We start from the raw sequence: 27,194 nt of genomic DNA on the forward strand, positions 1-27,194 counted from the left end.
TCTCTCTCTCTCTCTCTCTCTCTCTCTCTCTCTCTCTCTCTCGCACTATACATATCGATGCATGGAAAATTTATTCGGTGACCCTTAATGAAATATATACAATATGCCAGCACCACTACCACGCACACCATATACCGGATGCTGTATTCGTTTAGTGGCAATTGTATGCAACGGCACAAAAAGACTCTCGACGAAAAATAATTTGCTGTAAAGTTTTTTTATTCCGTTCGTTCGTTTCTCTGTCGGAGAGGTGCCATTGATTTAATAGGAAGTGTTGGAATATAAACAAAAGCCGTTAGACGTGTGCAAATACGCGAATGTAAGGATGGCCATAAAAAGTGAAATAGGTTTTCGAGTAACAAATGCAAACAAAGACACACACACAAGTTCTCCCCAGTTCCCATATGTATAGTTGAGAGTGGAAGCAAGTAGAAAAAAAACAGATCCCCATCTGGTGAGTACGTATAAATTTACTTTATCGCTTCTTATCTGACGACACAAGCGACAAAGCATCAGCATCAGCAACGGACATTAACAGCGACGAAAAATCTAGGGGCATTTCACTCGCATTCGAATACATGATCATTCGTGTACGAATCCTGCATTCGCAAAAAACAGTATAAGTATTTGCATTCGCACCATGTATTCGTACTGCCGCGCGAGCATTCGCGCGACTCCGCATATGAAACGTATTGAAACACTCGCACATGTATTCGTCGCGAATGCGCTCAGTTGCGATGAAGTGTCAAACACAGTCAAACATGTGGAAAGATGTCAGACGTGTTTGAAAAATTACAACGTGCATTAGGTGAATCTCTACCAGAAATTTTACAATTAATTCTCACACATTCTGGATTTAATACAGAAAGCGCATTAGCTACGTTGAATACAAGCATTTGCGGTCGCAGGTGTCCGATTTTTTGCAAATTTGTTTCCGTTTGATTACAATTCTTGATTAACTGTGGCAACTGGATGATAAGCAATCGGTGACCCGGTTTAAATTTAAAATGATTCACATTCTCGTATGATGTTTCTTTGAGAATTTCTGGGTTTTCAATGACATAGTTCTCGATATCCATAATAGCATCGTTGTCAATGGACATTAGAGATGATTCATTTTCAAATGCACAGAATTCCAGGATTTTAATAATATCGGCCGAAATTTTTACATTCAAATATTTTTCTAATTTGAAAATAACATTTTCCAGTCCCTAAAATACAAAACACAACTTAAATTGATATTAAATTTGTATCGAAATAACTATTTACCATTTTGGTGAACTAATGTAAACAATGTAGTCGCAACGATTAACACAACAAATCAATATAGATCTGTCAAGTGCATTCGCATTCGCGCAGCAATATTCGGACGTATTTGCTAATGCGCCGTATAGATACATTAAATGGTTATTCGTACGAATGCGAATATTCGGCACGAATATCAGTATTTGCGAGTGTTTATATTCAAATGCATGGCAAAGTATTCGCGCATTCGTACGAATAGCAGTATTCGCATAGAGTGAAATCCCCCTAGCGAAAAATAGTCGACACAGTGTGTTTGCGTTTGTGGAAAAAAGACGGTAGACACAATAATACATTTTCGGTGCCTCACGAGCTCACGACCGACCGCTTTAATCGTTAAATTGCTATCACTGAAAACGATAGATATGCTGTAGCGATGCGTATGCCTTCACATGCACATGCGACACATTTTTCGGGGAGTCTCCCTTCTGTTGTTGCACGACGCAGAAAAAAAAAATTCCGCTCGATACATTGTGCAGATAGAGCACACACATAGAGAGGAGCATAGAGAGCATAACACACAATAATTGAGATAAAGCGAATCAAGTACAAACACTACATAATCCTCTTCGTTACGTTGACTGGATGCTTGCTATCGCCTCCCCATTGTAAAACACACGGATGGGTTGGGAGAATTCATCCAGTCTCCCAATTTGACATTTAATGCATACAATCTTGTTGCGGTTTGGCTCGTATACACATACACCACATAAATAATGTTATTGAAAATGAAATGAAAATCGAATACTGATGATTTTCATATGGGAAAACTTCACTATCCCGGACGAAAGAATGACAATGATCAAGTTCATCACATTCTTGCAAACCAGCTTTTTTTGTCGATGCTTTGATGCAATAAAGTGGAACGACAGAGTAAAAAAAAGCCATGCGAAACATTCCCGTTTATGGCAATCGAAGCGAGCATCGATGCAATATCAAAGCCAAATCATGTCAATCAATTTACTGGTAGAATGAACATCCAAAGCGAGTACAGACATCGAAATCACAGCCACTACTGTGTTGTGCCGAGGTGGTGACGACTGCAAAGCAAATAACCGAAAGGCACATTTAATACGCTCCCGAACCGATCGGAGCACCAATATATAATATAATTTCGGGTGCGTGTCATTTCTTTCATCCTTTTTATTCGGTTTGGGCGCGCGCGTTATCGCTTGCAGCATTTGTGCATTCCGATCCGTTCGAAGATTTTTTTTTTTCTTCTGTTCAGTTCAAGTCGTCAGTTGAAAGTGAAGTTTAAAGAATGGGATATTTAACTGCAATAAATAAATCGTATGAACGGAGACTTTCTTTCAGAGAGAGAGAAAGAGCCAAATATATTGCCGGGTGTCTAAAATAATGCTAATATATGACACATCTATACGAACATAATATGTTGTGTTCCGAATATTCAACGTTCCTAATATGCTCGTTTCGATTTCGGCATCCCCAATTTTAGAGTAAAAGAGAAAACCACCCCGTTCTGACTTGCACCATTCCGAGTGAAAATATGCTGAAATTGAATTTAAATTCAAATTTTATTTGATATTTGTTCGCTTATCGAACACCAGTTCGGGGCAACGATTAGGGAGCGATGCGCTGTGTGTGCATTGAGTTATACACTTACACACGACGCTTTATGAATTGTACGACCGAAAGGAAAAACGTCATCGTCGTCGCATGTCGATGAAGATAATGAAATTGTGCGGTTTTAAATATTTGTTAAATGTTTTTGTTTGTCTGCGGTTGATGCGTTCCCTCGAGACAATTTCCGGTGGTAAATTGCACCATTGTTGTTATTTGAGCATGAACTCTTATTCTCATTCGTTCTGGTTGTGTTTGCTTATGATTTGCTCTGAAAAGGACTGTTTTGCGGAAAATGATCCCAAATTATTTATGGAAATCGGGAGTAGATTATGTTGATAAATATCTAAATATTTGAATCACAAGAGCATAATCAACAAGACTGAATGCATTGCAATCTGTAGAAAATCGGAGGGATTCACTCCAAACCACCATTCATGGCACAAATGAAACAGACGCGTTTTTCTTTCTTAAACCAAGTTAAAAACTCTAACATATAACTCTGTTACGAAACATATTAGACTTGAACGAAATCTCAAAATTCTCCCAAATTCCGAATGCAATCCACAAAATTTCAAACGAATCATTTTAATGGAAAACATGTTTCGTTTGTTGTTGCGCTTCACCAAGCTTCTAACTCTCTCGCTCCCAGTTCAAATAAGTTTTCTTTGTCTTCACCGAAAATGAAACCATAGATTTTCCGTGAATCAGCTTTCCTTCCCCCACATTCTCCCATTGAAACCAATATAACTTTGTTTGCACACGAAACAAAAACTTAATGATTCTGTTTGTATTACATCACATAAACGATGCGATGTATGTGAAACACATGTTCGCACATCGCTCAAATCGCTCGGATAACAAAGCAAACAAGCAAAAATAACGGAAAAGACAAAGAAAAATGCATCTAAATCGCTCACATCGCGTTTGTTCGTTGACTGGCTCGGCGCTTTGTAAACATCTTGACATGAATGCTCTAGCACAATTAATATATTATAGGATGAGACAAACGTATACACGCAGCGAATGTGCCTGTGCTTGTTTCTTGTAGCAGCCGAGACAAGAACACACGTTCGAATATAGATTGCCTACCGCAGGGCGTTTAAGTTGCTGTATTTTATTTGCCGACTTCCGTCGTCGGTGTCGTTGTCGCTCACTCAAGCCATCGTGTAACATGAGAAATTCAATCGCAAACAAAAATCATTGTTTGAATGTGCGTATGAATGTCGGGTGTGGATGCAGTCATTACGTTGATGGAAAGTATATTTTTACTAGAATTTCCTCCATTTAGAAGTGAGAGAGTGTAATGTTGATACGCTTCAAATGAAGTTCTGCATTGCGAAAACAGTCGGCATCTTAAAGCAGAAAAAAAATCCATCTACATTAAGTTTTTTCTTTCATCTTATATTAAATGGTGGCGAGTAATGCTCTTTGCAACTTATACCATCAAGTTTTGTGAAGGAGGATTTGGAAGTACTTAGTGTTTCGACGACTTTCGATATATTTGCTATTACTACGAAGATCTGATCGATAAACACTGGCAATTTCACACGAAAATCCATCGGCTAAAAGTTTCAAAAACACCAAAAATCAGCACTTCCCGTTTTTTTTTTTGGTCGTTTCATCACTTGCGATATATTTTCGATTCCACTCTGTACTGCTCAATGTTATTTGATGCTATTAAATGCTATTCGTTGCTACTCGATGCTGCGTCGATACATCATCGATCAATTTCATATCCTGCGTCTTAAATGCCACGTACGTGTTGCTGCAAGTAAATTGAATTTCAAAATCATCAGCTTACGAACAACGCAAACTTTCTGATCCAAACATATAAAAATTGAAAGTTTCAATTGGATTTTCTTCGAGTGTTTTTGTTTCCTTTCAATCGGGTATTAATATTGGCAGAAGTAAAAAATTTATGACACGAACCATAATCATTTATGATGCGCCACCAAGTGCGAATTAAAACTTTACTCACGAAGCACTGCTTGCATAGACAATACTACTGCCGTACGAGCATGTCTCGAATGGTGAGTAGCATTAAATGTTTCGATTTGTTAAAGCCCTGTTCCCGGAGTGAATGCGTTTGCTCAAAAACACACATTTGTTGCATGCGAAGTCTGACGAAAGCAGTCATTCGCACTCTCGTTCTCCCTTTTTTTTATTCGCGAACACATCGGCTGATCAACAGCCCGTTGAGTAAATGAGAGAGCGCATTCGGTTGATGTCTGCTCATGCAATGGATAGAAGTGGAGTGTGTCAAAATGTGTTTCATTGTGACGATGCTCATTTGCTCATGACATTCACGGCGCATACGCAGTAACGTATCCTAAAATCGCCCTCACATTCGTGAAACAGTTATCAGTAGTCGGTCGCAGTTCATGCGAATTTCACACATTGCACACTATACAAACACACTTGTACTATGCCGATGTTATTCGGAATTCGCTGTGAGTGTGGTACACTCGAATGACTCACACAATATGCTTTTGTGGTGTAGAATCATGAGTCTTTCACTCTCTCACAGCGCTACTGCTTACGCTCATATGTATATATTATTCAAATACGAACAACGACGATTACGACCACTTGCACAGAAACCGCCCGATTCCGAATGAGTTTTTTTTGCACACACAAACTAAAAATGTTGATTCCATGTTTCAGTCGGCTATACGGTCGTAACGAGCTGCTGCTGCTCATTCGCTTAACAGACACATTTTTTTTTCTCTTCTCAAACGACTCTCTTTTTCCTGTCGTATTCACGATTCAGCTATGTAAAAGACACATTCAGTAAAAATGTGAACACCACCCAAATGACTTTATTTCGTCGGCCAAGGGTGTGCATTTCGAAAATAAACAACATTTTAGTTCAAAGAAAAACAAGAAAACAATAATTTCGATAAAAATTTGAAAAAAAATGTGTGAATTTGTGTTTTGTTCCAAGTGAAATTCATTCAAAAGTGTTACAGTTTTATTCAAACGGAAACTGGGTTGAGTGCTTGCTATCGCAAAATCGAAACGATTTATATTTTTTGAAAATGTGCTTAGTGTAGACACATATTAGCTGAATAATGAGAAAAATGCCTTAAAATAATCAAATGATATAAAACAAATCAAAAGAATTCGTAAATTAATGTTTATTTTAACGCTGTCTACAGCATAAAAGCCTATTTTATCCGTTGCTTTACACCCATTTATGTGCTTGTGTCGTGATAGTTTTGCATTATTTTCTGCGTCATATAATCGCACCGTAATAAATTTATCGAAAATATTTAAATAATAGAATGTAAACAAGAATAAACGTGTATTTTACATTTAAAATAGAGTAAACGCTAAACCAAAATATACGTTAAAACAAAGAATTATTACCGCGGACCAAATAAATCGTGCAATTATTTTTTTTGAATAACACACAATGCAGAGCTTTCATTTGATGCTTACCGAAAAAGAAAGAATGGTTTCAAGAAACATACACAAGGAGAAAATGTATACATGAAAAAAAGAATGCTTTGTGTTAACCATTTACATGCCTTTTTTTGCTGCATGCATTTCAAATGCCTTTCGCTTTAAAATAATAAAAAAAAGTCTTATGGACGAAAATTGTCTCCTAAATCGCGCGCAAGAGTGAATAAAAAACACAACGGGAAGCGAATTTTCGTGCTTACTACCGTATTTCAACGTGATAAAGTCGATGATTCACTCACCGGAACTTCTAAGTCGCACACAGCAAATGTAACAAAACTTTTCGACTAAAAAGAAATGGGAAGGGTTGCAATTCAGTGGTGGTGGTGCTGCTGTTGCCACTACGCCTTTTCATTCGCAGCAAAGAACAAAGAACTAACCAAAGACAATACAGAGTGGAAATGCGTGCTTTGAATTGCAAAGTATCTCCCAGTGCACAGACATTTATTAAACATCTTTTTAACGTGTGGAATTTTCCGTTTTTTTTCTCTCGCTGAAAATCGCGACACAAACTGCAGAAAACTTTTCGTCACGAAAAATACGCAAGACAATAATAGAAAAGGAACAGAAGAAAACGTGTGCTAATATTAAACTGAACAGGGAATAAAAGAAGATAAAAAAATACGTACAAATGATTCGATGTGTGTGTATGTGATATGGTAAGAGTGGTTCTGCGTTTGGAACAGACAACTTCATAAATAATCCTTGGCTCGAAGTCAGAAAACTTCTCCATTGTTATCTGGAGCAATCGACAATAAAATAAGAACTAAATCGAGCGAGTGTAGTAACAATGACAATGAAACATAAGTTTCCGCTCGATTGGTTGATGTGAAGAGACGAAAAATCAGACGAAGAAATGAATGAAGGAGATTAGAACATTAAGATACTTATCGGTTTGATCAAACTGAATTCTTTTCGAAAAACTAAAACAATTACATACATGAAAAGCAAATCGAATTCGGGCGTTGCTTCAGCTGAATAGCCAAGGATATACGCAGCATTAAAATCTTTCTCTTTCATTCAACAACGTGCCAATGTGGCGACAATAAATAACAACCAAATGGATATTGTGTTTGGTATGTGTCATTTGAATTTCCACATTCATTGTCAGGCCTTGGTTTTTCTTTTGTTTAGTCGTCAAATTGCGTCGAAGAGAAAGAAACAAAGTCTAAAGACACGCAATAAAATGGACAGAAAGCGAATAATGTAACACCACCAATGCGAACTTAAAATAGCCTGTAGGCAAAAATGTATGTCGGAAGCCGTTAATTTTTTCCTTTCATTTGCAATTTAATCTACTTGCTTACCCCACATTTGGACAAATTCGACGAGTTTACTAGTTTACGTTTTGTTTTTTTTTTACAAACTTTTCCATTTTCTTTTGTTTTGTTCGTTATTTTACGGGCCTTTTTTCCGTGTTTATTGAAAATCAGCAACAAGCTAGTTTGCGTATAGTTCAAGTGTAGGCAAATAGTGAATTCACATGTAAATAATAGATATATGAATGGCATAAGGTGAATTTAAGCAGTGTTTGAGCGTGTATTGCTGAACGTACGTTCAACGTATGCTAATCGGGCAGGGCGCGATGTAATTAAAGTCATGTTACCCCTTTTTGGTCATGCTTCATTTAAAACCGTTGCTTTGCTATGCATTGCAAGGGACAAATCATTAAAGGGACAAATGCTGCGTACAAATGACTACAAATGTCCACTATACTCCATTTCAAGGCGATTACCTCTTACATTTTTCATGACTGCTTCCGTACTGTAACTCCAGTCGAGGCGGTGTAAATCAATTGGTAACGTTATTTAACACTCGTTTTACTATCATTTCCAACTATCTAAATTGATATTTGGTGTGCTGAAGGCTGAAAATAGAAAATGAGATCAGCGAACTCAATGCGATGTCATTTCACTTCAACAATCTCAAGAAATGATAAATGAACAAACTGCGAAGCGCTCAATCAACGCCAACTTTGTAATTTCAAGCGCTAACTTCACTGCACATCACCAACTTTGCCATACACGCTCGATAAATGAGTTTTCCAGACGTTCCATTGTAATCTATCATACGACGAAGCAATTATTTTATTAAGAAGGTAGAATTTTGTTCGGATGACTTTCTTATAGCCAGATGATGCCGCTTTATTCAATTAATGCCGTTTATAGAATGATTACACAGCTTTCGTACGCATCTGCAACTCATAATCAGGTTCTTCGTAGTTCGTTTATTGTTTTGTTTTCTGTGCACTTGAACAATGCGCGATGGCTCTCTCTCTCTCTCTCTCTCTCTCTCTCTCTCTCTCTTTCCTGCTCTTACTCTAATCCAGAAACTCCGACAACGTTAACACTAACAAAAGACAATGTCGGAATTAAACTGGCGTGGATAACATCTAAACAGCAACAATGCACATGCAAACTACTGCTGGCAACTGTTCATTGAACACTCGTAAATTCAAATTGCGGATGAAACAAAATAGGACAAAAATTTCAATATTGCTGTAACTTGCAATTGGGGTATTAGAGCTTAATCGATTTTTTTTTTGTCGTTGATTCAGTTCAATTGAGAATGGTTGTAGAACATGAGAAACATTAAATTGAACAGTGCTGTTCCATTTTTCGATTTGTTGTTTAAATAAAACAATCGTTCGATGCGTATTCCGAAGGACAACAGGAAACAAGACATTTTTTTTACCATTTCTACGCTCTATTTCGCCTATGTTCATTTGCAACATGTTTTTTTTTTCAAATTCCGTACTCGACCTCATTTCAACGCGGTCAAAAGTGGTTGACAACACAACCATCAAAAGAATTACTTTTCCAATTCCACAAAGTGGACTCTACTCTAGTTCAACGTAGAATATTTTTCAGCCTTAAAGGGTAAATTATTTCTTCGTTTTTTCCCCGCTCACTAAAATAACACTGGTTTTTGTCGTTCATACCATCATCACCTCCGTGCACACATTTCGTTAAACATTTGGTTTGTGTTGCTTTGAAAGATATCGGCACTGGCGTCAATTATATCAGTAGTAATGAAACACGGGGTACTGCGGTGTATACGCTGCATCAACACACATATTGGCCTCATTAAAAAAGTATTTATGATACGGATGTGCAAAATGAAGCAATGAAGAAAAAGAAGAAGAGGTGGAAAGAAAAAATGACAATATGCATTGTTTAGAGTGTGCATGATTCAATGGCGCCTCTTATACCGTGTTCCAAAACGAGTGCACTGAATAAACGTGTGTTCATTTGTGACGGAAAGTGTGCCCATGAATTTTAAATAGTTGATTTCTAGGTGTGTCAACTGGTAGAAAGTCAGTGCAATCGTGAACAAAAGAGCTGATGAAAGCCGTCCGTGATCAATGGTCCTCTAGCCAAGCGACAGATAACACATCAAAATGCACTCGCGCACGATCAAAACGCAACCACGCTGCACTCAAGCACTTTCATCTAACAAACAAGAGCAACGCAAACATGGTTCTTATCACACAAATTTTTTTATGTCTTCACAAAAGGAATTTGTTTCAAAGAAACTCTTTCATTTATGGCTGGCATTTAGATCGTTGGAACATTGCAGGCATTTCAGTTATTTTTTTTTCGTAGAGAAAATGCAACAATAATCGAAATACCGATACGGTTTTAATCGAAATGATTCATTATTGAGAGCTGACGTATTTGGGGTAGGCATTTATAACAGCTAGAACCACTTTGCAACCGAACAAAGTGCACATTTTTCTTTAGTCCCACATTTTTTTCGCCACTCAAGTTTGTTGTACACTCTTGTTCATTCGAAAGAGTGAGAAAAATATTACTAAAGCCTAGTATTATATAACATGAGAAGGAAATTGGCAAAGGCTTTTAAATCCTATTTATTGCGTTCATTCGGCCGGCGACGACGATACAGAAAAAAAAGGAAACAATAAACAAGAATCAATACACAACGCCAATGGTTCATATTTAGGGCAACATGTCAATTGCTTTTTAATACTTTCTCAAACCAGCTTAAGAGGCAAATGAATTTTCAACATGGAGAAATATTGATATTCCATACACTTGTAGCCGCCACATGCAACGAACGGCATGCAATGTACAATTGTTGCGATTATCTTCCATTTATCCGAAAAAGTCACGTCGATACTCGGAGAACCATTCTCCAAAATACGAAGAAATAAATTGAATTTTTACTGGTCGAGAACATTTTTTGTACAAATTGTCTGCAATTGACAGATTCAATTTCTTGTATAAAAGTTTTGATTATATAAAAACCATGTATGAAACGTTTTTCTACCCATTTTACTTATAAAACGGGTTTTTTTTACTTTTCACAGATTCCGTGGCAGTCGTGGTGAACATTTGGACAGTATTGGGATGCAGTCGCACGTAATGGATATGAATGGAAGTGGTCGTCATCGATCACCTTTGCCACCGCCACCGACTACAGCTCATTTGGTCAATGGAAATGGAACTGTTGAACAATGGTCCAAATTAGCCGACACATCTAATGGCCAAGATCAGGTAACTTGATCAGAAATTAACCAAATTCCACACCCTTGAACACTTTTTAAAACTTTTTCCTTCTTATTTTCAGAATAATCTAAGCCCAACGCCAAGTCGCAAAGATAAAAATTCACCGAGTCACTCGCGACGAAATTCGTCGTCAAAGAATCCATCGAGTCGTGCCAAAAGTGCTCCACAAGTGTTTGCCTACATGAAACGAAATGGATCGTTAGATGCTCAAACGCAGCAAGCGGCCATGATGATGACAGCCAACGGAGGACGAACGGCTCATGTATCGGCCGTACCGCGTACGAATAAAATGAAAGTGTCAGGCGGAACACAAACTTGTACGGCTGATTTGCAAACGAAATTACCATCAAATCCGCAAAACCGCAGTTTCTCATTAACTGGAACGAATGCAGCGCAGCTCAGTCAATCGATTCGTGAACGATTGGCAAATGGTTCGCACAGTCTGCCAAAACCCGGCACCGATTTATCTGTCTTCCAGCATCGGTAATACTATTTGCATCTTCACCACTTTCAATTGGTTTGATTTAATTAAATTTTGGTTTTATTTTGTCTTTGCAATAGAATGGCCAACCGGGGATCGCTCAAAATGACTGATGGAAGTCTATCGGACACACAAACTTATGCTGAAGTTAAAACCGATTACGGCAGCTATGCCATGTGGTTGAAACACAGTAACACAGCCACAAGCCGTTTATCGGAGGGTGACACAATCGATAATGTTGGCATCGGTTCACCAGCACGTGCTCACAAAATGATGCAACGTGAATCCACTTATACAACACAAAGCCCACGATTAAATCGAAGCAATAGCATTAGGTGAACATTATTTCACATTCGAATTTTTTTGTTTGAATGACATCCATTCAATAGATGAAATCAACCCATTTCTTTCTTACAAATAATAACATTTAATGTTTGGATTTTGGACCCCATACAACCAAATTTTTTTTTTTTAGATTTCACCACCATTAAATCATCCAAACGTCAAAATTCATTCATTTTTTTCTCTATTCCTTTTTCTTTTCTTCAATCCTTTTTGTTCGAAACTTTACAAAAAAAAAAACATGACATTCCAAAATTCCAATTGTAAAGCTATCTGAAAGAAAGGACATATCCAAGGTACATGAAAAAACGAAATGCTTTATAACGCAATTGCAACCCAATTGGATATTATACAACGCATGACGCACAATTCATACCTTTATGCTTATTGCTTATTCCACTTTTGTTCGCTTGTTATTAATCCACAACCGAAAATGCTAACAGCAGATGGTTTGAAGGAAATTATTCCGAAAATAAAATGATGTGTAACCATTTGCCTTTATTGTTCTGGTTTCGTTACCATGACACCCAGTTTATGTATATTTGATACACCAAAGAATTGTTTTTAGTATGAAAAATTCACATTTTCAATGTGGGTATTAATACCTGCTGTGTTATGAATGTTAAAATGTGAAACTGTTCAATTGTACTCCGAAAAAATGCTCGAAATCGCTTGAAAATGCTCAAAAATTCCTTCAAGAATTCAAAGGGACATTTGAATATATCGAGTCTAAATTTTCGTCTATTGTGATAAATTATCAAGAAGAGTATAATTTTTTTTTAATTTTCGTTTTCATTCCAGTTTTCATTATCATTTTTAATATTAAGTTTCATGTAAGATGTCACATGTCTCATGTTTGATTTTTCCATGTCCATTCTCAAATTTTTTTCGATGTAAGTGTCGGAATTCCGTTCATGACGAATGTGTTAAACCTTAAAATGTAAAAACCTAAAAATATCATTCATTTCAAGTGAGACGCTGATTTCTGATGATAATTTGTCGTTAGCAAATGAATATTCATTTAAAATTGTATCAACGCGCTTCCAAATCAACGTCATTTTTGATTATATTTGCAAAACGCCAGACTTTGCTGATTATTTCATGTGTAATCAAATTTTGCGGAATGTGAACGTTTCTATATTTATGAAGTTTAAAATCAAATGATAATGATATTTGCTTGCTTTGTATTTACACACGTATATTTCGTACACATCTGCTTAATTAGCTTACGTTCTTTATTTATGCATTGAATAATTTGCCTAGTTTACACCTAATTAATGTTTATTTGGTCGCATTATTCATAGCTCAGCTTGTATTAATTTTGAATTCGGTCCGAAAAAAACACCTAACGGTTTAATTGCGTGTATTTTTTGTGTTTGGTTTAAAAACAGATCGACAAAATCCGAAAAAATGTATCCATCGATGTTATCACGTGGTCCATCCGATGTTGAAATCGAGCCGTACTACTGTTTGCCCGTGGGTGCACAGAATCCATTGTCAGCGCACGCGAATGCAACCGCAAAAACGGTCGTGCCATGGAGTCAACCGACATCACCGACACCTCCATCGCGATTCAGCAGCAACGGGCCACTATCACCAACCCATGCTTATCGTTTAACATATCCAAAGAAGAACGACGATGGTGAGTGCCACGCTCCAAATTGATTTATTATCCCATTTTAATGAGGACACATGAATATTTTAATTTCACATTTAATTCCATTTTTTTGCTCGTTCTCTTCGGATTTTTCAGTGCACGGTAGCGCAACGTCATTGATATCAGGTGGTTCATCGTTGTACGGTTCCACCGAAGATCGGCAAGCCAACGAGGTCCGTCGCTTGAAGAGAGAATTATGCGATGCACGCGATCAAGTAATGAGTTTATCCAGCCAGTTGTCGTCCAACGTAAGTAGAACGATTATATTTTTTTCACTTCATTTTTGTTTGCCAATATCAAAGTACAATGCTCATGAAAAAAAAAACGGCGCACAAATTGAAAATGTGCTCGTTCAAAAGATTATAGGTTTGTGCGATTATGTTCGCACCTGTCACTTTAAAATCACAAACAGATGAATGACCACAAAAACACGTCGCATCGTCACAGCGCCATTTACACTTGGTAAGTTTTTTTTTATTCGCGCGCACATGTGGACACAATCAGCTGCTAAAACAAGGAAACAACATGACCGTTCAATTACATTCGCCAATTATTCTTGGACAGATGCTTTTTATTCGCTGCACTTTGCGTACGTCAATCAATTACGAATTTTCGTCGATTTCATGAATTCAGCTCAGATTGAATTCCAGAACCACACACATGACGAAAATTGAGAGTTTGAGCACACATCCACACATGAGAATCAGCGTCAGTGTACAATATGCTACATTTACGACCATCAGTTATAAACGTTTTATTTGCAGTAAAGTAGAAACGAAAGTTTTTGTCTCGTGAAACTTTGAAATAAAAACAGTCCTTAACAAAACTGTGGCCAAATGGAGCCAACAAATCTATTCGACTAGAGAGCTATTCAACAAAAACTTAATTCGGACTCGTTCCAAATTCCCCAAGATGCTGCTACTGTGTTTTTTTTTAATGCAAAACTGACACGAAAACACCATTTCTGCTGCTATGCCCAGAATAACAATGTTGACAAATTGCTGTTTTCGATTGGCTCTCTGTTCGCTTTTTGGCAGCACACAACTATTGAATAAAATTTGATACAAGCGAAACTATATCCGCAATCATAACAGAGAGCAAATGGATCATGGATCATTGCTTATGCTGCGCTTTTTTTTCTCCGTCCCTGCATCATATCAAATGTTACACACCCTTGCCAACTTTTCTAACTGTGTGACTAAAAATCATATTCTCTGTAGCAATATTCGTTTTGAGGGTCGCATAACTGAAACGAAACACATTGAATGCGCTGGCGCCACTCAGACTTTCATTGTGTATTCACTCATCTCAGCCCTATACCAACATGACATAAAAGCGCAGTTAAATTTTCATATAAAATGCCTTGAAATCAAATGGATACTTTTTGGTGATTCAACGCTAATCGACTGTCAGACGAAACTGACTCACCAGATGTGTGTTATGTTGTCGGCTAATTCTAAACCGTTGCAATAACAATATATGACAAAAACTCACGATGGATGGATGGCCTGCTTTTCCGAATTTATGTCTTGGCTTGGCTTTGGGGAATTTGTAGTTGGAAAAAATGGTTTTTACGGTGACTTCACTCGCTATTAAATGTAGCATTTCTGGTTGCAATTGATGGAACAAACAACGCAAATAAAATTGTTTGGTGTCAAAAGGGCTGAATGGTAAAAATAGGACGCAAGTCTTTGAAAAATGGAATGTAATTTCATATTTTTCAATCATTTGAGAATTATTCCATGGAATTTTTTGGCATTCCATCGAATTATTCGAAAATACACAGAAATCGACATCTGAGGGCACGGAAATTCATCGAAAGAACGATATTTTGGCATAGAATTTGGAGAAAGTAAAACGATATTAAATAACAAAGATGATAAGAAGTGATTTTCGACAATTGTCATAACAACAATAATGTTTCCATTCTTGACGAAAGAATCTAGAAGAGAAAAAAACTTCAACAAACATAAAATTCTCAAATTTACGACTGTACTCAACGCAGTTCACTTGCAAATTCATTCTGCGCTATTGCAACAAAATCCAAATCATTAGATTCCACACCAAAGTACTCGACCATAACTAGTACATCGTAAAATTATTCTTCAGTTAAATGTTCTCAATTTCCTCCATTTCTCAAGACAAATAAAATATTTTCCAATGGCCTGAAGCCATTTGAAATTGATATAGCTTTGTAAAATAGACCGAATAATAATCTAGTTCGTCGTTGAACATTATTATTATCAATGAGCCAATTCTCGATATTACCTCTAAGAAGAACACAGTCGTCGAAAGATAATCGAAGGCAAAATCGGTGTAATTGCAATTGTTTGATTTTAGTTGTGTTTGCAGTCGACCAAACCATTCGTTAAGTCATCGAATTTCGAAACAAAAAGACTATGTTTATTGGTGTCGAAAGTAGTTCTCTATTGCCTCCAGCTAAATGCTGTTTTCCGTAATTTCGACGACGATGAAAATTATTGTGATTATATTTAAATCGACTGCTTGAAGACTTGATTGAGGATTCAATGTATTTATTGGCATTTGCATTGCGCCTCTCGTCAGAATGCTTCGAAGCGAAAAAGAGACTGTGTGTGTGTTTTCTTCTCTCTCTGTGTGTAAAAATATTTTAGCACATTGAACAAGGTAACGGAGTTGAAAATTACCGAAACTTGTTTATTGCATCGTTTCTTTTTTTCTCTCCGACGATTTGTTGTTGTTAATAAAGTTTAAAAATCACTCAAGTTCACATCATGTTCGAGCGTATAAATTCTGTTGTGAGCGCACAGATCCGAAATATACGAAGTGAAATGTGTGAAAAATGCTTCGGCAGCATCGCTACGTAACAGCGGACGGTGTGCAGCGGGTGAAAGAATGCTCGAATTTTACATGATGAAATGTCGAATTGATTGAACATCGGCTAAAACTAACATTTACATTCATTTTTCGTCGTCGTTGCTGTGTCCTGGGTACAATGAGTCGTTCTATTACCTTCGGCGCTCATCGTGTGCAATGTGTCATGTGTGTAATTTGGTTATTTTACATGGTTTGCTCTTTTTCTCCAACCCAGCACATAACATTGCGCCATGAAAGGATAATTAAACTTGATTGCGATGCGAAACGAGCACAGCAAACTACATGGCAAAAAAAAAGGTACGCAGTGAACGATGTGAACGGGAAGAAAACAGCGCGAATTTGAGTGCGCGCGTAGTTTATAAGATTGGCGCGGAGCAGTTGAGACAGTTGTTCGATTGTTCGATGCAATTTAGGTACATGTCGTGGCGAACATATTCCTCAGGCACAGCCAAGAATGAACTCAATAATAAACACAGTCACCGTTTGTTGTCTTGTTGCTTGTAAGAAGTTCACTTACCGTGCACACCTAAGCAACCAAGCCAGAAAAAAAAACACAACACATTGTAATAAAACGTTGACGCTGTCGAAGCTACGCTCACTGAAATATGCCGTTTTGGTGAAATTCTTTAAAAGGAAAGTCTGGAAGAAAAAAACACACACACTCGGTATGCATCGAATAAATGAAGATAAACGAAGAAAGAGTCGACGGTCGACAACACTCTCTGAAGGCAAATAGAATTACGCAAAACGAATGATCGCCAAGCGTGCACAAAGCAAATATGTTTGTCATTTCTTCTTCTGTCTCTAATGCCTTTTCTAGCATTTCTATCTCCATCTATCTTTCACTCGAGTCAGAATCCGCATTGACACTCTCTCGCACACACACACACACACACACAAACCAACGTGCACTCGGAATTAGAACATGTAATTTACACAATATGCAACGAGAAAGAAGTGTGCAGGGAAAACCGAGAAAGAAATGAAACAATTAGATAAGTATGTTCAACTTTTGCTCGCTTTTACTTACTCCTGTTGTGTCGACAGTGCAAACGATACCATGGTGTCTCGGTTTTTTTTTGTGTGTGTGTTCAGAGCGAGTTTCTTGGTTAAGAATGAATGACACAAAAAAAGAACCTAATTGCTGTCATTCGTTCTGCTTCGATAGATTTTGCTTAGAAATTAACTCAACTGTGACGCTTTGACTTTTCTTCAAGTCGACACACACAATCGGCTTTTTTGTGTGTTTGTATACGATGCAGCTAATGCCTTTATTCCCAAATTGTATTATGACTGTGTTTCTATTTCATTTTCTATACGTTGAATATACGTCAATGCTCGGCATGAATTGTCTTTGTGAAAACGAAACAAAACCGACTTTCAACCGCTTCATTTCAACGAAAACACACAGTGTCATATCCTTTAGCTCAGTTTCAAATTGAATTCAAAGTAAACCACTGAAAGAAGCAATCATCCGTAATAAAGATGTCAATGTAATCAAATTTGTTGAATTAGCATCGAATAGAATAATATGATTTGTAACGACTTTATTTAGAATATTCAATGAGTTTGTGTGGGCAGACGCTCGCCTTTTCATGAATGATTTTGTAAATTCAAATCATTGAATGTTCACCTACAAATAAGATTGTCGAACTATTGACAACCAGACGATTTGCATAAATTTACAAATAATCACATGGAATCAGTCTCGAATGCCAAAATTGTGTACAAATTAGTTTCGTCTCGAAGAATTCCAAATGACAATCTCATCGAGCTCGGATTCAAATGGCAAATTGAATTCACACAAATCAGCCTAATCGAATTAAAGCATCGGACCAGCATTTGCTTCACTAAAAACTCATTAATCAGAACCGTCGATGTGATCATCCTTTTCATGTCTGTGTCTTTGTCATTCGACAACAAAAACTTTCAGTCTGTGGTATTGTGTTGTGAGTTTGGCATTGGTTTGGGGAGTTCCCAGCTTATGGTTCTGAATAGAATTTTTCATGTCGAAAATTTCATCCCACTGTGATTCGGTGCCACATATTGTAATGTTTACAAATCAATCGGAAGGAAGAGACCAAATAAAGATACTGTGAAAAGAATACAATTTCCGGCATTCGTTCGGAAATGAGTAGCTATATTGCGATATGATTTATGATTTACTGAAACATCCGTGTATTTGTTTCGATGGGAAATATCCAACCGATACGAAAATGATGATAATAAATTGGCCAAATAAAAAGGCATTTCTCTGTCAAATAAATAAAAAGGCAAGTGTCATAAAACATTTTCATCGAAAATGTCCCACGTTGCGACAGGTATCAAAGCAGACATCAGATACTAAAAACAGAAAGCAGAGCAGACAAGTGATTCAATTGTGTGTAATCTGGGATTTGAAGTCGTTTTTTGTGTCGGTGATTTTCAGATGAAAATTTCATTTCTTGAAAAGATTGGATGGTTCCCAAGAATTTGGCCAAAACGAAAACTGAAAGCGCCAAAGCGATAATTTCTTCGGCTCGTTGCAGCGCATATTCTTATTATCAATTCTCTTTTCATCAAGTAACTTTCGGTCATTTATCTTTCCACGATAATTTGATTAATGCTTTGTGTTGCAAGTGTGTCTGTGTGTTCGGCTGGACGTTATCTCAACGGAATATCAGCGAATTTAATGAATACATTTTGAGACATTTGTATATTGGCTTGGTTTGCAAACTATATACACACGATGCACAGACGCACAGTAAGTGGTCGCCGATTGCGTCGTTTAAAATCGTTCGCTGTTGCATATAAAATCAACAAACTGTAATAACATTTTATTAATAATAACCGTTTTATATGCACTTGATGGCTTGTTTTCCCTTTCGTTTTGTTTCATCCATTCGCTCATTCCTCCTTGTTAGAACTCATAATGACGCTTAACGCGATGATTGTATACTTCAATGTGATACTACAGCACAGTTTGTGTTTGTACGCGCGCGAAGCAGAGAAAAAAATATCTTTTTTTTATAAGAACGAAATTATATCATCTACGTCGTTCGCAAGAAGCCGTCAGAAATAAAACATTGAAAATTGTGCAGATGACGTTGCGATAAAGGAGAATCGGTTCCATCAGAACAAGAGCACTAAATTAGACGAGATTAATTTCGAGAATTGCCTCTTCTCGATGCTGGTTTTCGACAGTTTTTTTCCGTATATTTCAGTCATGCATTCTCTTAGAGGCATTCAGATGATATCAGCCATGGAAATCAATTCAATGATGAACAATGATCGAGACATTTCGTCAATTATTCAAATAAGATCGAGAAATTACGAAAATAATTTAAATAAGTATACCGCAATGGTTTGAAATGAAGTAAACATGTTTTCAATTCAAATTTCATTTGCGAACAACAATTTCGGTATCCTCCTCAGAGTGAAGAGCATAGGGATGCCAAGAAAATTGCACATTGAAAGAGTTGTGTTATCATTGACTGGTTATCTTTCAGCGATGGTTCCCTGTGAAAATTGAAATGCTCAATTATTTCATTTTGTACGCAAATGCCATAAAATATTATTCTGTTTGAAATTATTTATTTGAAAATTATAATTTAAAATAAATAATTGTTTTAATTCAAGTATTCTTCCATTAAAAAGTTTAATAATTGCTTGCATTCGAGCACACACCAGATGTTTAATTTTTTTTTCTTTTGATTTGGGCATTTATTCCTATCACCGCGTCATCGAATGAAATATGGATAGGTTTTTAAAATGAATCTGGCATGGTAATAAATCAAGCGTAGAACAATCGATGTTGTATCGTGCATTGCCATTTAAATGTGATCATTAGATTCAATATATTTAAAAAAAAAAATTAATAAAAAAAAGCCCAGAGTGGAATCCATTTGCTGAACGCAGTTGCTATGTATGTTCAACGAGTCATTATACCGAAAACTCGAGTGTTGTTCCAAACAATTTTTGAAATATTACATATTTTTTGCGCCCACACACTCTAACTACTCTGTTGTAGCAGGAAAAAAGTCTCGCTCGTTAAATGCGTATTTTGTATGGAATAGCTGTGCAAACATTGTATTTGCATGTGGCCGTGTATCGTATTCTAACACGTTGTTTTTGAGTACCGCATTTTCGATAAAAAATTATAATATCAATGATTTTGAATACATGCTCGCATTGAATGTATATATCTGTTTGAATTGTAAACGCTGATTTCCATAATATCGGCTAATGGCCATCGAGAGAGCGAGAGAGCGAGACAGAGACAACCAGAGCCACAGAATATGATGCCGTTAATGCGGTTTGCGTTGGTTCCATGTAAACATTGACACATAATTCAAATATTTTCGAGTCGCTGCACATTTTTTTTCTGCTGCAGTTTTCGGTTTGGTTTTTTTGTTGTTGCTGGAAGTGGCGCTACTTGGGTCCACACATCTTGTCACTTTTAAGCATGCAGCAGCAGCAGCAGCAGCAGCACAAAAAACTGAGTCGATAAATTTTCGTAATTCAATCGGAATATTATGTGTGACTGGAATCGCGTGTGGGGAAAATTAAATAAAGCGAACAGAAACAATTTGCTCGTACAAACGTTGCTTTTCATCAGTGTTTAAATCTAATTGTTACAAAGTAGATACGAGAGATACCGTGCATTTCAAGATAGAGTATTCACTTTTATCGAATACCGCAACACATCGTGAGGTGAAGACAAACCCGCCGACCGACAGAACAACCAACCGATCGATCTAACGAACGCGCTTGATTTTGATCTCGAAGTTTTAATGGAATCGATAAATAACGTGTAATGGAATTGCACAGCATATAACTCATATCATGAGTTGTCTGGGGTCTCGGTTTTTGCCAAAGCACTCTCTGTCTCTTTCTATCGATGCATATTGCCGTCGTGTGTTTGTGACACATAATTTAATGATATGCATGAATGAACGCCAAAAGTGCAACGAGTTTTACAAAAAGGTTTGCTGTGTGTGCTTCTCTCTCTCTCTCTCTCTCTCTCTCTCTCTCTTCGCTCTTTGCCATAGCCATGGCTGCCATTCAGTTGCACATTGATTTTGATTTGGTTTTGTTTTGGAGAAAGGAGAAGAGAGACGAAAAAACCCACAGAGAGGGAGACAGGGATAGAGCGAGAAAACTGAAAGAGATTCTGTAGTTTCAATTAGATCATTTATGTTGATAATTTGTGGAATAAATTTGCACACAGCCAACTTCTGTTTTCAACAGATTCATGAAAATAAAAATAACCAAATCGACGGATATGCAGCAATTGTACAAAAAGCGCGGGGCTGCACAAAGAATATATCGGAAAAAAAGCCGTTTATGAAGTGGCGTTCGGCTCATTTGAAACGGCCGTTTGTGATTCACGTCGTCAAAACCAACTCATTCAACGTAATTTCTACCGTTCTATTAGTTCGTTCGTCGGTCGTTGTTGTCGATTTTTTTTCTCTTCTTTCCGCTGCATATCAACTGTGTGTATATGATTTTATGTGCAAACCATATTTGAAATTATATATTCTTCACCCGCACATTATGAAGTGCGCTCATATGCAAAATATCGTTCATTTCACTTGGTTTAATCTAAACGGAGATTTAAATACTGTATTCCGAAACCAAATTACACCGTTTCCACAGAAACAACTAACTCTTTTTTGTAGACGAGAACAAGAAACAACTAGAGAGAGAGAGAGAGAGAGAGAGAGAGAGAGAGAGAGAGAGAGAGAAAGAGAGAGAGAGCTCACTATTTTATTGACGAAGTCGTGCAACGTTTGCGTTACATTCTCCTATCAATTAGTCGATTTGGATCATATCCAAACGAAAGTACGCGACTCGAAAAAAAAGACAAACACCAAAATGAACCAAAACTAAAGGCAATACAAAATTCCAAATAAAACCAAGAGAGAGATTAAAACTGCCACAACTCGGAATTTATTTTTAAAACGGCCCAAAAAACTACGCGAATTCGTGGAAAGAAATGTCTTTTCCGTTTTATTTCGACATCAAACCGTTTTCTTTGGAAATGGAGAACCCTTTTGCCCGAATACAAATTGTGGCTTCTACACAAAGAAGTTTCGTGAAACTTTTCGGTGAATTGTTTGACAGTACAGAAAACTATGGCCATTTTTCAGATAGAGCGAATAAATGTCAGTGAACTTGCAAAAGTTGCTTTGTTCCGAATACTTGCAACAAGAATTCAAAGTAGAACTGAAAAAGAGGAGCTAACATTTGGCGAGTTGGAATTTCCAATAAAGTGCAGATAAATCACGAGATTTCCCATTTTCGGGTTTGACTGGTGAGTTATGATGGAAGTGAATGAGCGCGATCGGACCGTTAATGCGTACGCTTCATGAATTCCATATCATCTTATTTTTTTTCCCATTATGAAAGCAGAAAAATCCCGCTTGAATATCTGTCTATCCTTGACAACTTCGAGGAAGAAGTGCAACGCACCGTAATGTACGAGAACATGTGTGCAATTTCTTTCCACCGATGGCTTACGATTTGGCACAAAAAAAACGAGATGAAACGAAAAAAAGCGCAAATGAAAATGAAGAAGCAAAGCAGAAGAAGAAGAAGAATGTGACGAGAACTTGGCAGAACATTTACAATGCAAGACAATGAAATAACAGCATGTTCAAATGTGCAATGCAAAGGAGACCTTGAAGCAAAGCACACAAACTTGATCCGTAGCTATTGACTATTTTTGTTTTGTAGCAAGGCACTTATTTGCACGATTTTCCACGTAAATGATGTGTTTAGAGCGAGAGAGAAAAAATCGGCAGCAGCGAGCACAAGAGATGTGCAATAGAGAAAATAGAAACAAAGTGCACACACGTTCAAACGAAACGTTAAGCCGAAATGAATTATTTATGGTATAAAAATAACTGAACACGGTTCTACGTTTGGTTGTGCACTCTTGCCGCGCTCGACAGTCTTCCGAATGTGAAGAAAAGTGAAGAGACACGACTTCAGTTGGATACAGAATACAATTTTCGTTTTCGTACTTGAAACAAACCATTAGGTATGAGTTATTAGCGAAAAGACAGCTTCGTCATTTGTGCACATCATCGATACCATTTTTCGACTGGTTTATTTTTTCAGCCGCTTGCACGCACACACCTTCGGGCAAAATTTCAAATGGTAAAAAGAAAACAAAGTAGAAAAATAGACACGTTTTTGCCATAAGCGTTTTATTTACATTGTTGAAATGCAATCGACGCGGAGAGTGTGCATGTAATGGTAACAAATGGAAATAAACTCTAGCGGATTTGTTATTTTAATGAAAAATCTGTCGCATTGAGGAAATGGCGTATTTAAACCATTACGACTGTTTCCCGTGCTCTTGGTCATTTTTCTTACTCAGTGTCATCGTAAATCGAGACGCAATTCGCAAGCGTTTTTTGTCTGTTTTTTTTTTTTTTTTGCTTTTTTCTGAAATGATTTCAACGAATAGATCTCATTCTCACAAACAACGCAACAGATATAGAATAAATGATGCGAATCGTTTGGAATAGAACTTGAAACCGATGTCATTATTATTAAAACTTGAAACCGATCGAAATGCCATACGTTCTTTTCGCGTTGCATTCCCTTTAATGTATTAATTATGATGGGCATTTTCGAATTAGATACTTCTTTGACGCCCTTTTTTGAGACGTTCTAGTCGAATGCCATCGACTTTTATCGTCGGTCATTGATTGTTTGCCATCGAAGCATCTTTTCATCGTCGGCCATATGACACTTCTTCATCGTTAGACAACTTCCGCTAAGCATACTATAGAGTAGTTTTCATCTCGGTGTCCATTTTATTCTCTCATACGTGATATGATGACCACAATCAATTTATGTGGTTTCCATCAAAATGGAAGATGGTTGTTCGATCGAAGTTTACCGATGCATCAACATCGGGCTACCAGAATATCTTGTCTTATGTATGTGTATTGACCATAGTTGTGCGAAGATAATCTTCGCATAAATCAATTTTCTGCAGTGAAATACCGTTATTGGCGCTATATTCATTGCTATCGATTTCTTCTTCTTTGCCACTTTTTCTGCACATCGAAGCAGCAATCAATCATCAACTGGAACTTTACAACATCCCGACAAATAAAATAAAGTTCCAACGCACACGTAAAAATGCCTCGAAAAAGAGTAGAATAATTGATCACCATCGATGTGATAACAATAATCACAACATGTTCGCTGCCAATTTTACTAGCGCATGAATTGAGTCACGGGAGAGAGAGAGAGAGGAACACACGATGAACAAATCGCTTGAGTGACGTTCCATTTGAGATACAAGCTGCAGCTTGCAGCCAAATCAAACGAAACGATATCGCGGAGCAGAGAAAAAACAAAATGTGCGAGAACAATTCATGGAATTTTCGCGGCACAGACAGATGTCATTCACAATACAAATAAACCAAACGAACGGAAAAATGAGATGTTTTATTGACAGCCGAAAATATTTCGGTTAAAACTCTGCAAAATTGGCCATTGCTGAGTGGCCAAGTTGAAAATGATAAATGATGATGGCGGCAATTGATTAGCAAAGAAAAACAAACTGAAATTGATACAAAAAAAAAATGCGATAAAAATCAATTGGGAGCTCCGCCCGAGAATACGAGACGTGAAAACTTGTCCCAATGAAAATGTGCTACGCTTTTATCATCAAAAAAATGCAATCAAATGCTGAGCAATTTGCATAAATGCTGCGGTATTGAACGTTTTTGAAGAAAAATGTGTGTAAAAAAAGCAATCTGCATCAACACAAATTACGAAAAGATTCGACTATATTTTTTGGAACATGATCAAAACGCAGTGTGGACGTCTTTTGCGCCCAATGCAGCAGAAGGAACACACGACGGACGACGGAACTGAGAGCTGCATAAATGCATTTTAAAATTGCATGATAATCGAGTCTTCTTTTGTGCACAATATAACGCTTTCAGTAGTATGGTACACCGCATTGCCTGTCTCTCATTTTTCGTTCGTAGCCAGTGTTCTTTTTTTTGGGTTCTCTTCAATTTTCATTTGTTATTGACCATCCTCATGCAAACGCTATAGGGAAAGAGAGCAGCAACAACGAAAAAAAAAGAATCGCACACGGAACATAAAACATTCAAGTGTATCAATTTCAATGGCACTTCGTGTCCGCTCTTCTTTTCCACTTTTTTGCTTTCATATGCTAATATCGAACATTGCACTCACTTAGTGCAAAATAACTACAGCGAATTTTCGACCGAAAAGAACACAGAACATAAAAAATATGCAATGTTTTTTTTTCGGTATCGGCTACTGTGAGTGAGAGACGAGCAGAGCCAAAGAGTGCATGAAACTGCTGCTGCTGCTGCTATGTTTTCACATTTTAGTGCGACACTGAACAAATTTACTAGAGTGTGACAATAGAATGCCAAAACCAGGCGACACGCTAAAATAAATCGGCAAGGGAAATAAAAGGAGTAAAGTGGGAAACGATGTGCAGCCAGAATGTCGACCAATAAATTTCTAGAACAATTTATGCTACGTTCTCTCTGGCTGCAAGCATTCGCTTTTTTTTCCTCACTCGTTTCATTCTTTTATCATCACACAATTCGGTGTGCAATGCATTAAAACCGACAAAAATCGCGTCCATCGTGTTACGGTTCGTTTGTATCAGGAAGACAACGCACACAGAAAAAAAGAACATAGGGTCCAACAATTTTCGTGATTTCGTCCACGCTGACGGTTTTTTTTTTCTTCTCTCTTTCAAAAATGGGAAATCGTGAACTTTGTAATCAAGTAAGTGCATTCATCAATACGGGGCTGTCAAGACATCACCAGCAAAAAGTGAATTGTTGAGACGAACGAAAGAGAAACGCGCTGATCTCAATTAAAAGATCAACGTCAAGCGGCGAGAACGATGAAGAAAATCGCAAAAAGGAAAAACAACTTCGGTTCGTTTTCTGTTTCTTTTGAACAGAGGTTCATTATTCACTTCACCCTGTCATGAAGATGGCTTTGAACGGTGGAAAAAAAACAACGTATATAAATAAATTCAAACTGTTTCTTCGTTTTGTTTCTTGCATCGCGTCTTTTTTTCCCTCCACTCACTCACTCTCTTTCGCCTCGAACCGTTGTCGCTGTTCGAACCGTTCAATCTGTTCGTCATCGTTACACGCGTTCAGATTCACGGAAATTGAGGTAATCTGAATAATTGCGATCAGTTTGAATAATCATGTTCTTTATTTGTTCTATTCCACGATGCGCTTACTTAAACGTATACGAAACGTGAACCGTATGCACTCGTAAATAGAACCGATTTTCAGTGAGGTTCTTTTGTGGTTTCACATGTGTGTCGTGATAGTATACAGTTGCATTAGCGCGACGTAAGATTTTTTTTCTTTTTGTTTGCGGCTCAAACATTGCCTAAGCTCACAAAAGCCTGTTGATGCGAGTGACTCGTTCGCTCTAAGTGAGAAAGAGAGCGAGAAAACGATAAAGCGAGTGAAGCATAAATTTTCAACTAAATCTCAGCCGATAACAACAAAGACGAGCTGCTTTATTTTGTTCGAAAGACGTTTCCCGTTTAAAATAGAAAATCGAATCGTGTGTTTTTTCCGTTCATCTCTTCTTCTCTGAATTACTTGCTGATGATGAGTTCGATCTCGTTTGAATTAGTTCCTATAAATTAGTTTTGATCATTTAAAGACTGTACATGTTGTTGAATAAAAAAAGAGTGTTGCTTTTTATTGTTGTGCTCATTAATGTGTAGTCATCACAATGCAGCAAGTAGCGTTGGCAAAGCCAATAAAAAACAATGCATTTAGCGAAACCGACGAAATAGATTGGCCGATTGTAATAAATGAATCGCATACGAGCGTAATTCCGTCTTTCGATTCCAATGAAACCACAGAATGCGCGAGAGAGCGATAAAAAGTCTGGACACAACTTACATAGTGACACTCATACGCGAGACCAATTCAATTGAAAGAATAAC

General features: G+C 37.3%; 1 protein-coding gene across 5 annotated transcripts in view; it reads left to right on the top strand.

The window, feature by feature from the left end:
- The window catches only part of LOC129567140 (protein sickie), a 179,492-nt gene that overhangs the window by 120,538 nt on the left and 31,760 nt on the right, over window positions 1–27,194 (top strand). For 2 of the 5 annotated variants that reach the window (XM_055443761.1, XM_055443763.1), the window contains exons 8-13: window positions 10,679–10,865; window positions 10,939–11,360; window positions 11,439–11,693; window positions 11,970–11,996; window positions 13,092–13,342; window positions 13,454–13,605. In XM_055443761.1, the coding sequence (XP_055299736.1) occupies window positions 10,679–10,865; window positions 10,939–11,360; window positions 11,439–11,693; window positions 11,970–11,996; window positions 13,092–13,342; window positions 13,454–13,605 (1,294 nt within the window). Of the gene's footprint in view, window positions 1–5,581; window positions 7,425–7,526; window positions 7,599–10,678; window positions 10,866–10,938; window positions 11,361–11,438; window positions 11,694–11,969; window positions 11,997–13,091; window positions 13,343–13,453; window positions 13,606–27,194 lie in introns of those variants that run through there. The other 3 variants (XM_055443765.1, XM_055443766.1, XM_055443762.1) reach the window with 3 other exon arrangements.

Source organism: Sitodiplosis mosellana, unplaced genomic scaffold (genome assembly GCF_009176505.1).
Source record: "Sitodiplosis mosellana isolate CC-2019 unplaced genomic scaffold, AAFC_SMos_1.0 Smas_scaffold_5, whole genome shotgun sequence".
NCBI lineage: Eukaryota > Metazoa > Arthropoda > Insecta > Diptera > Cecidomyiidae > Sitodiplosis > Sitodiplosis mosellana.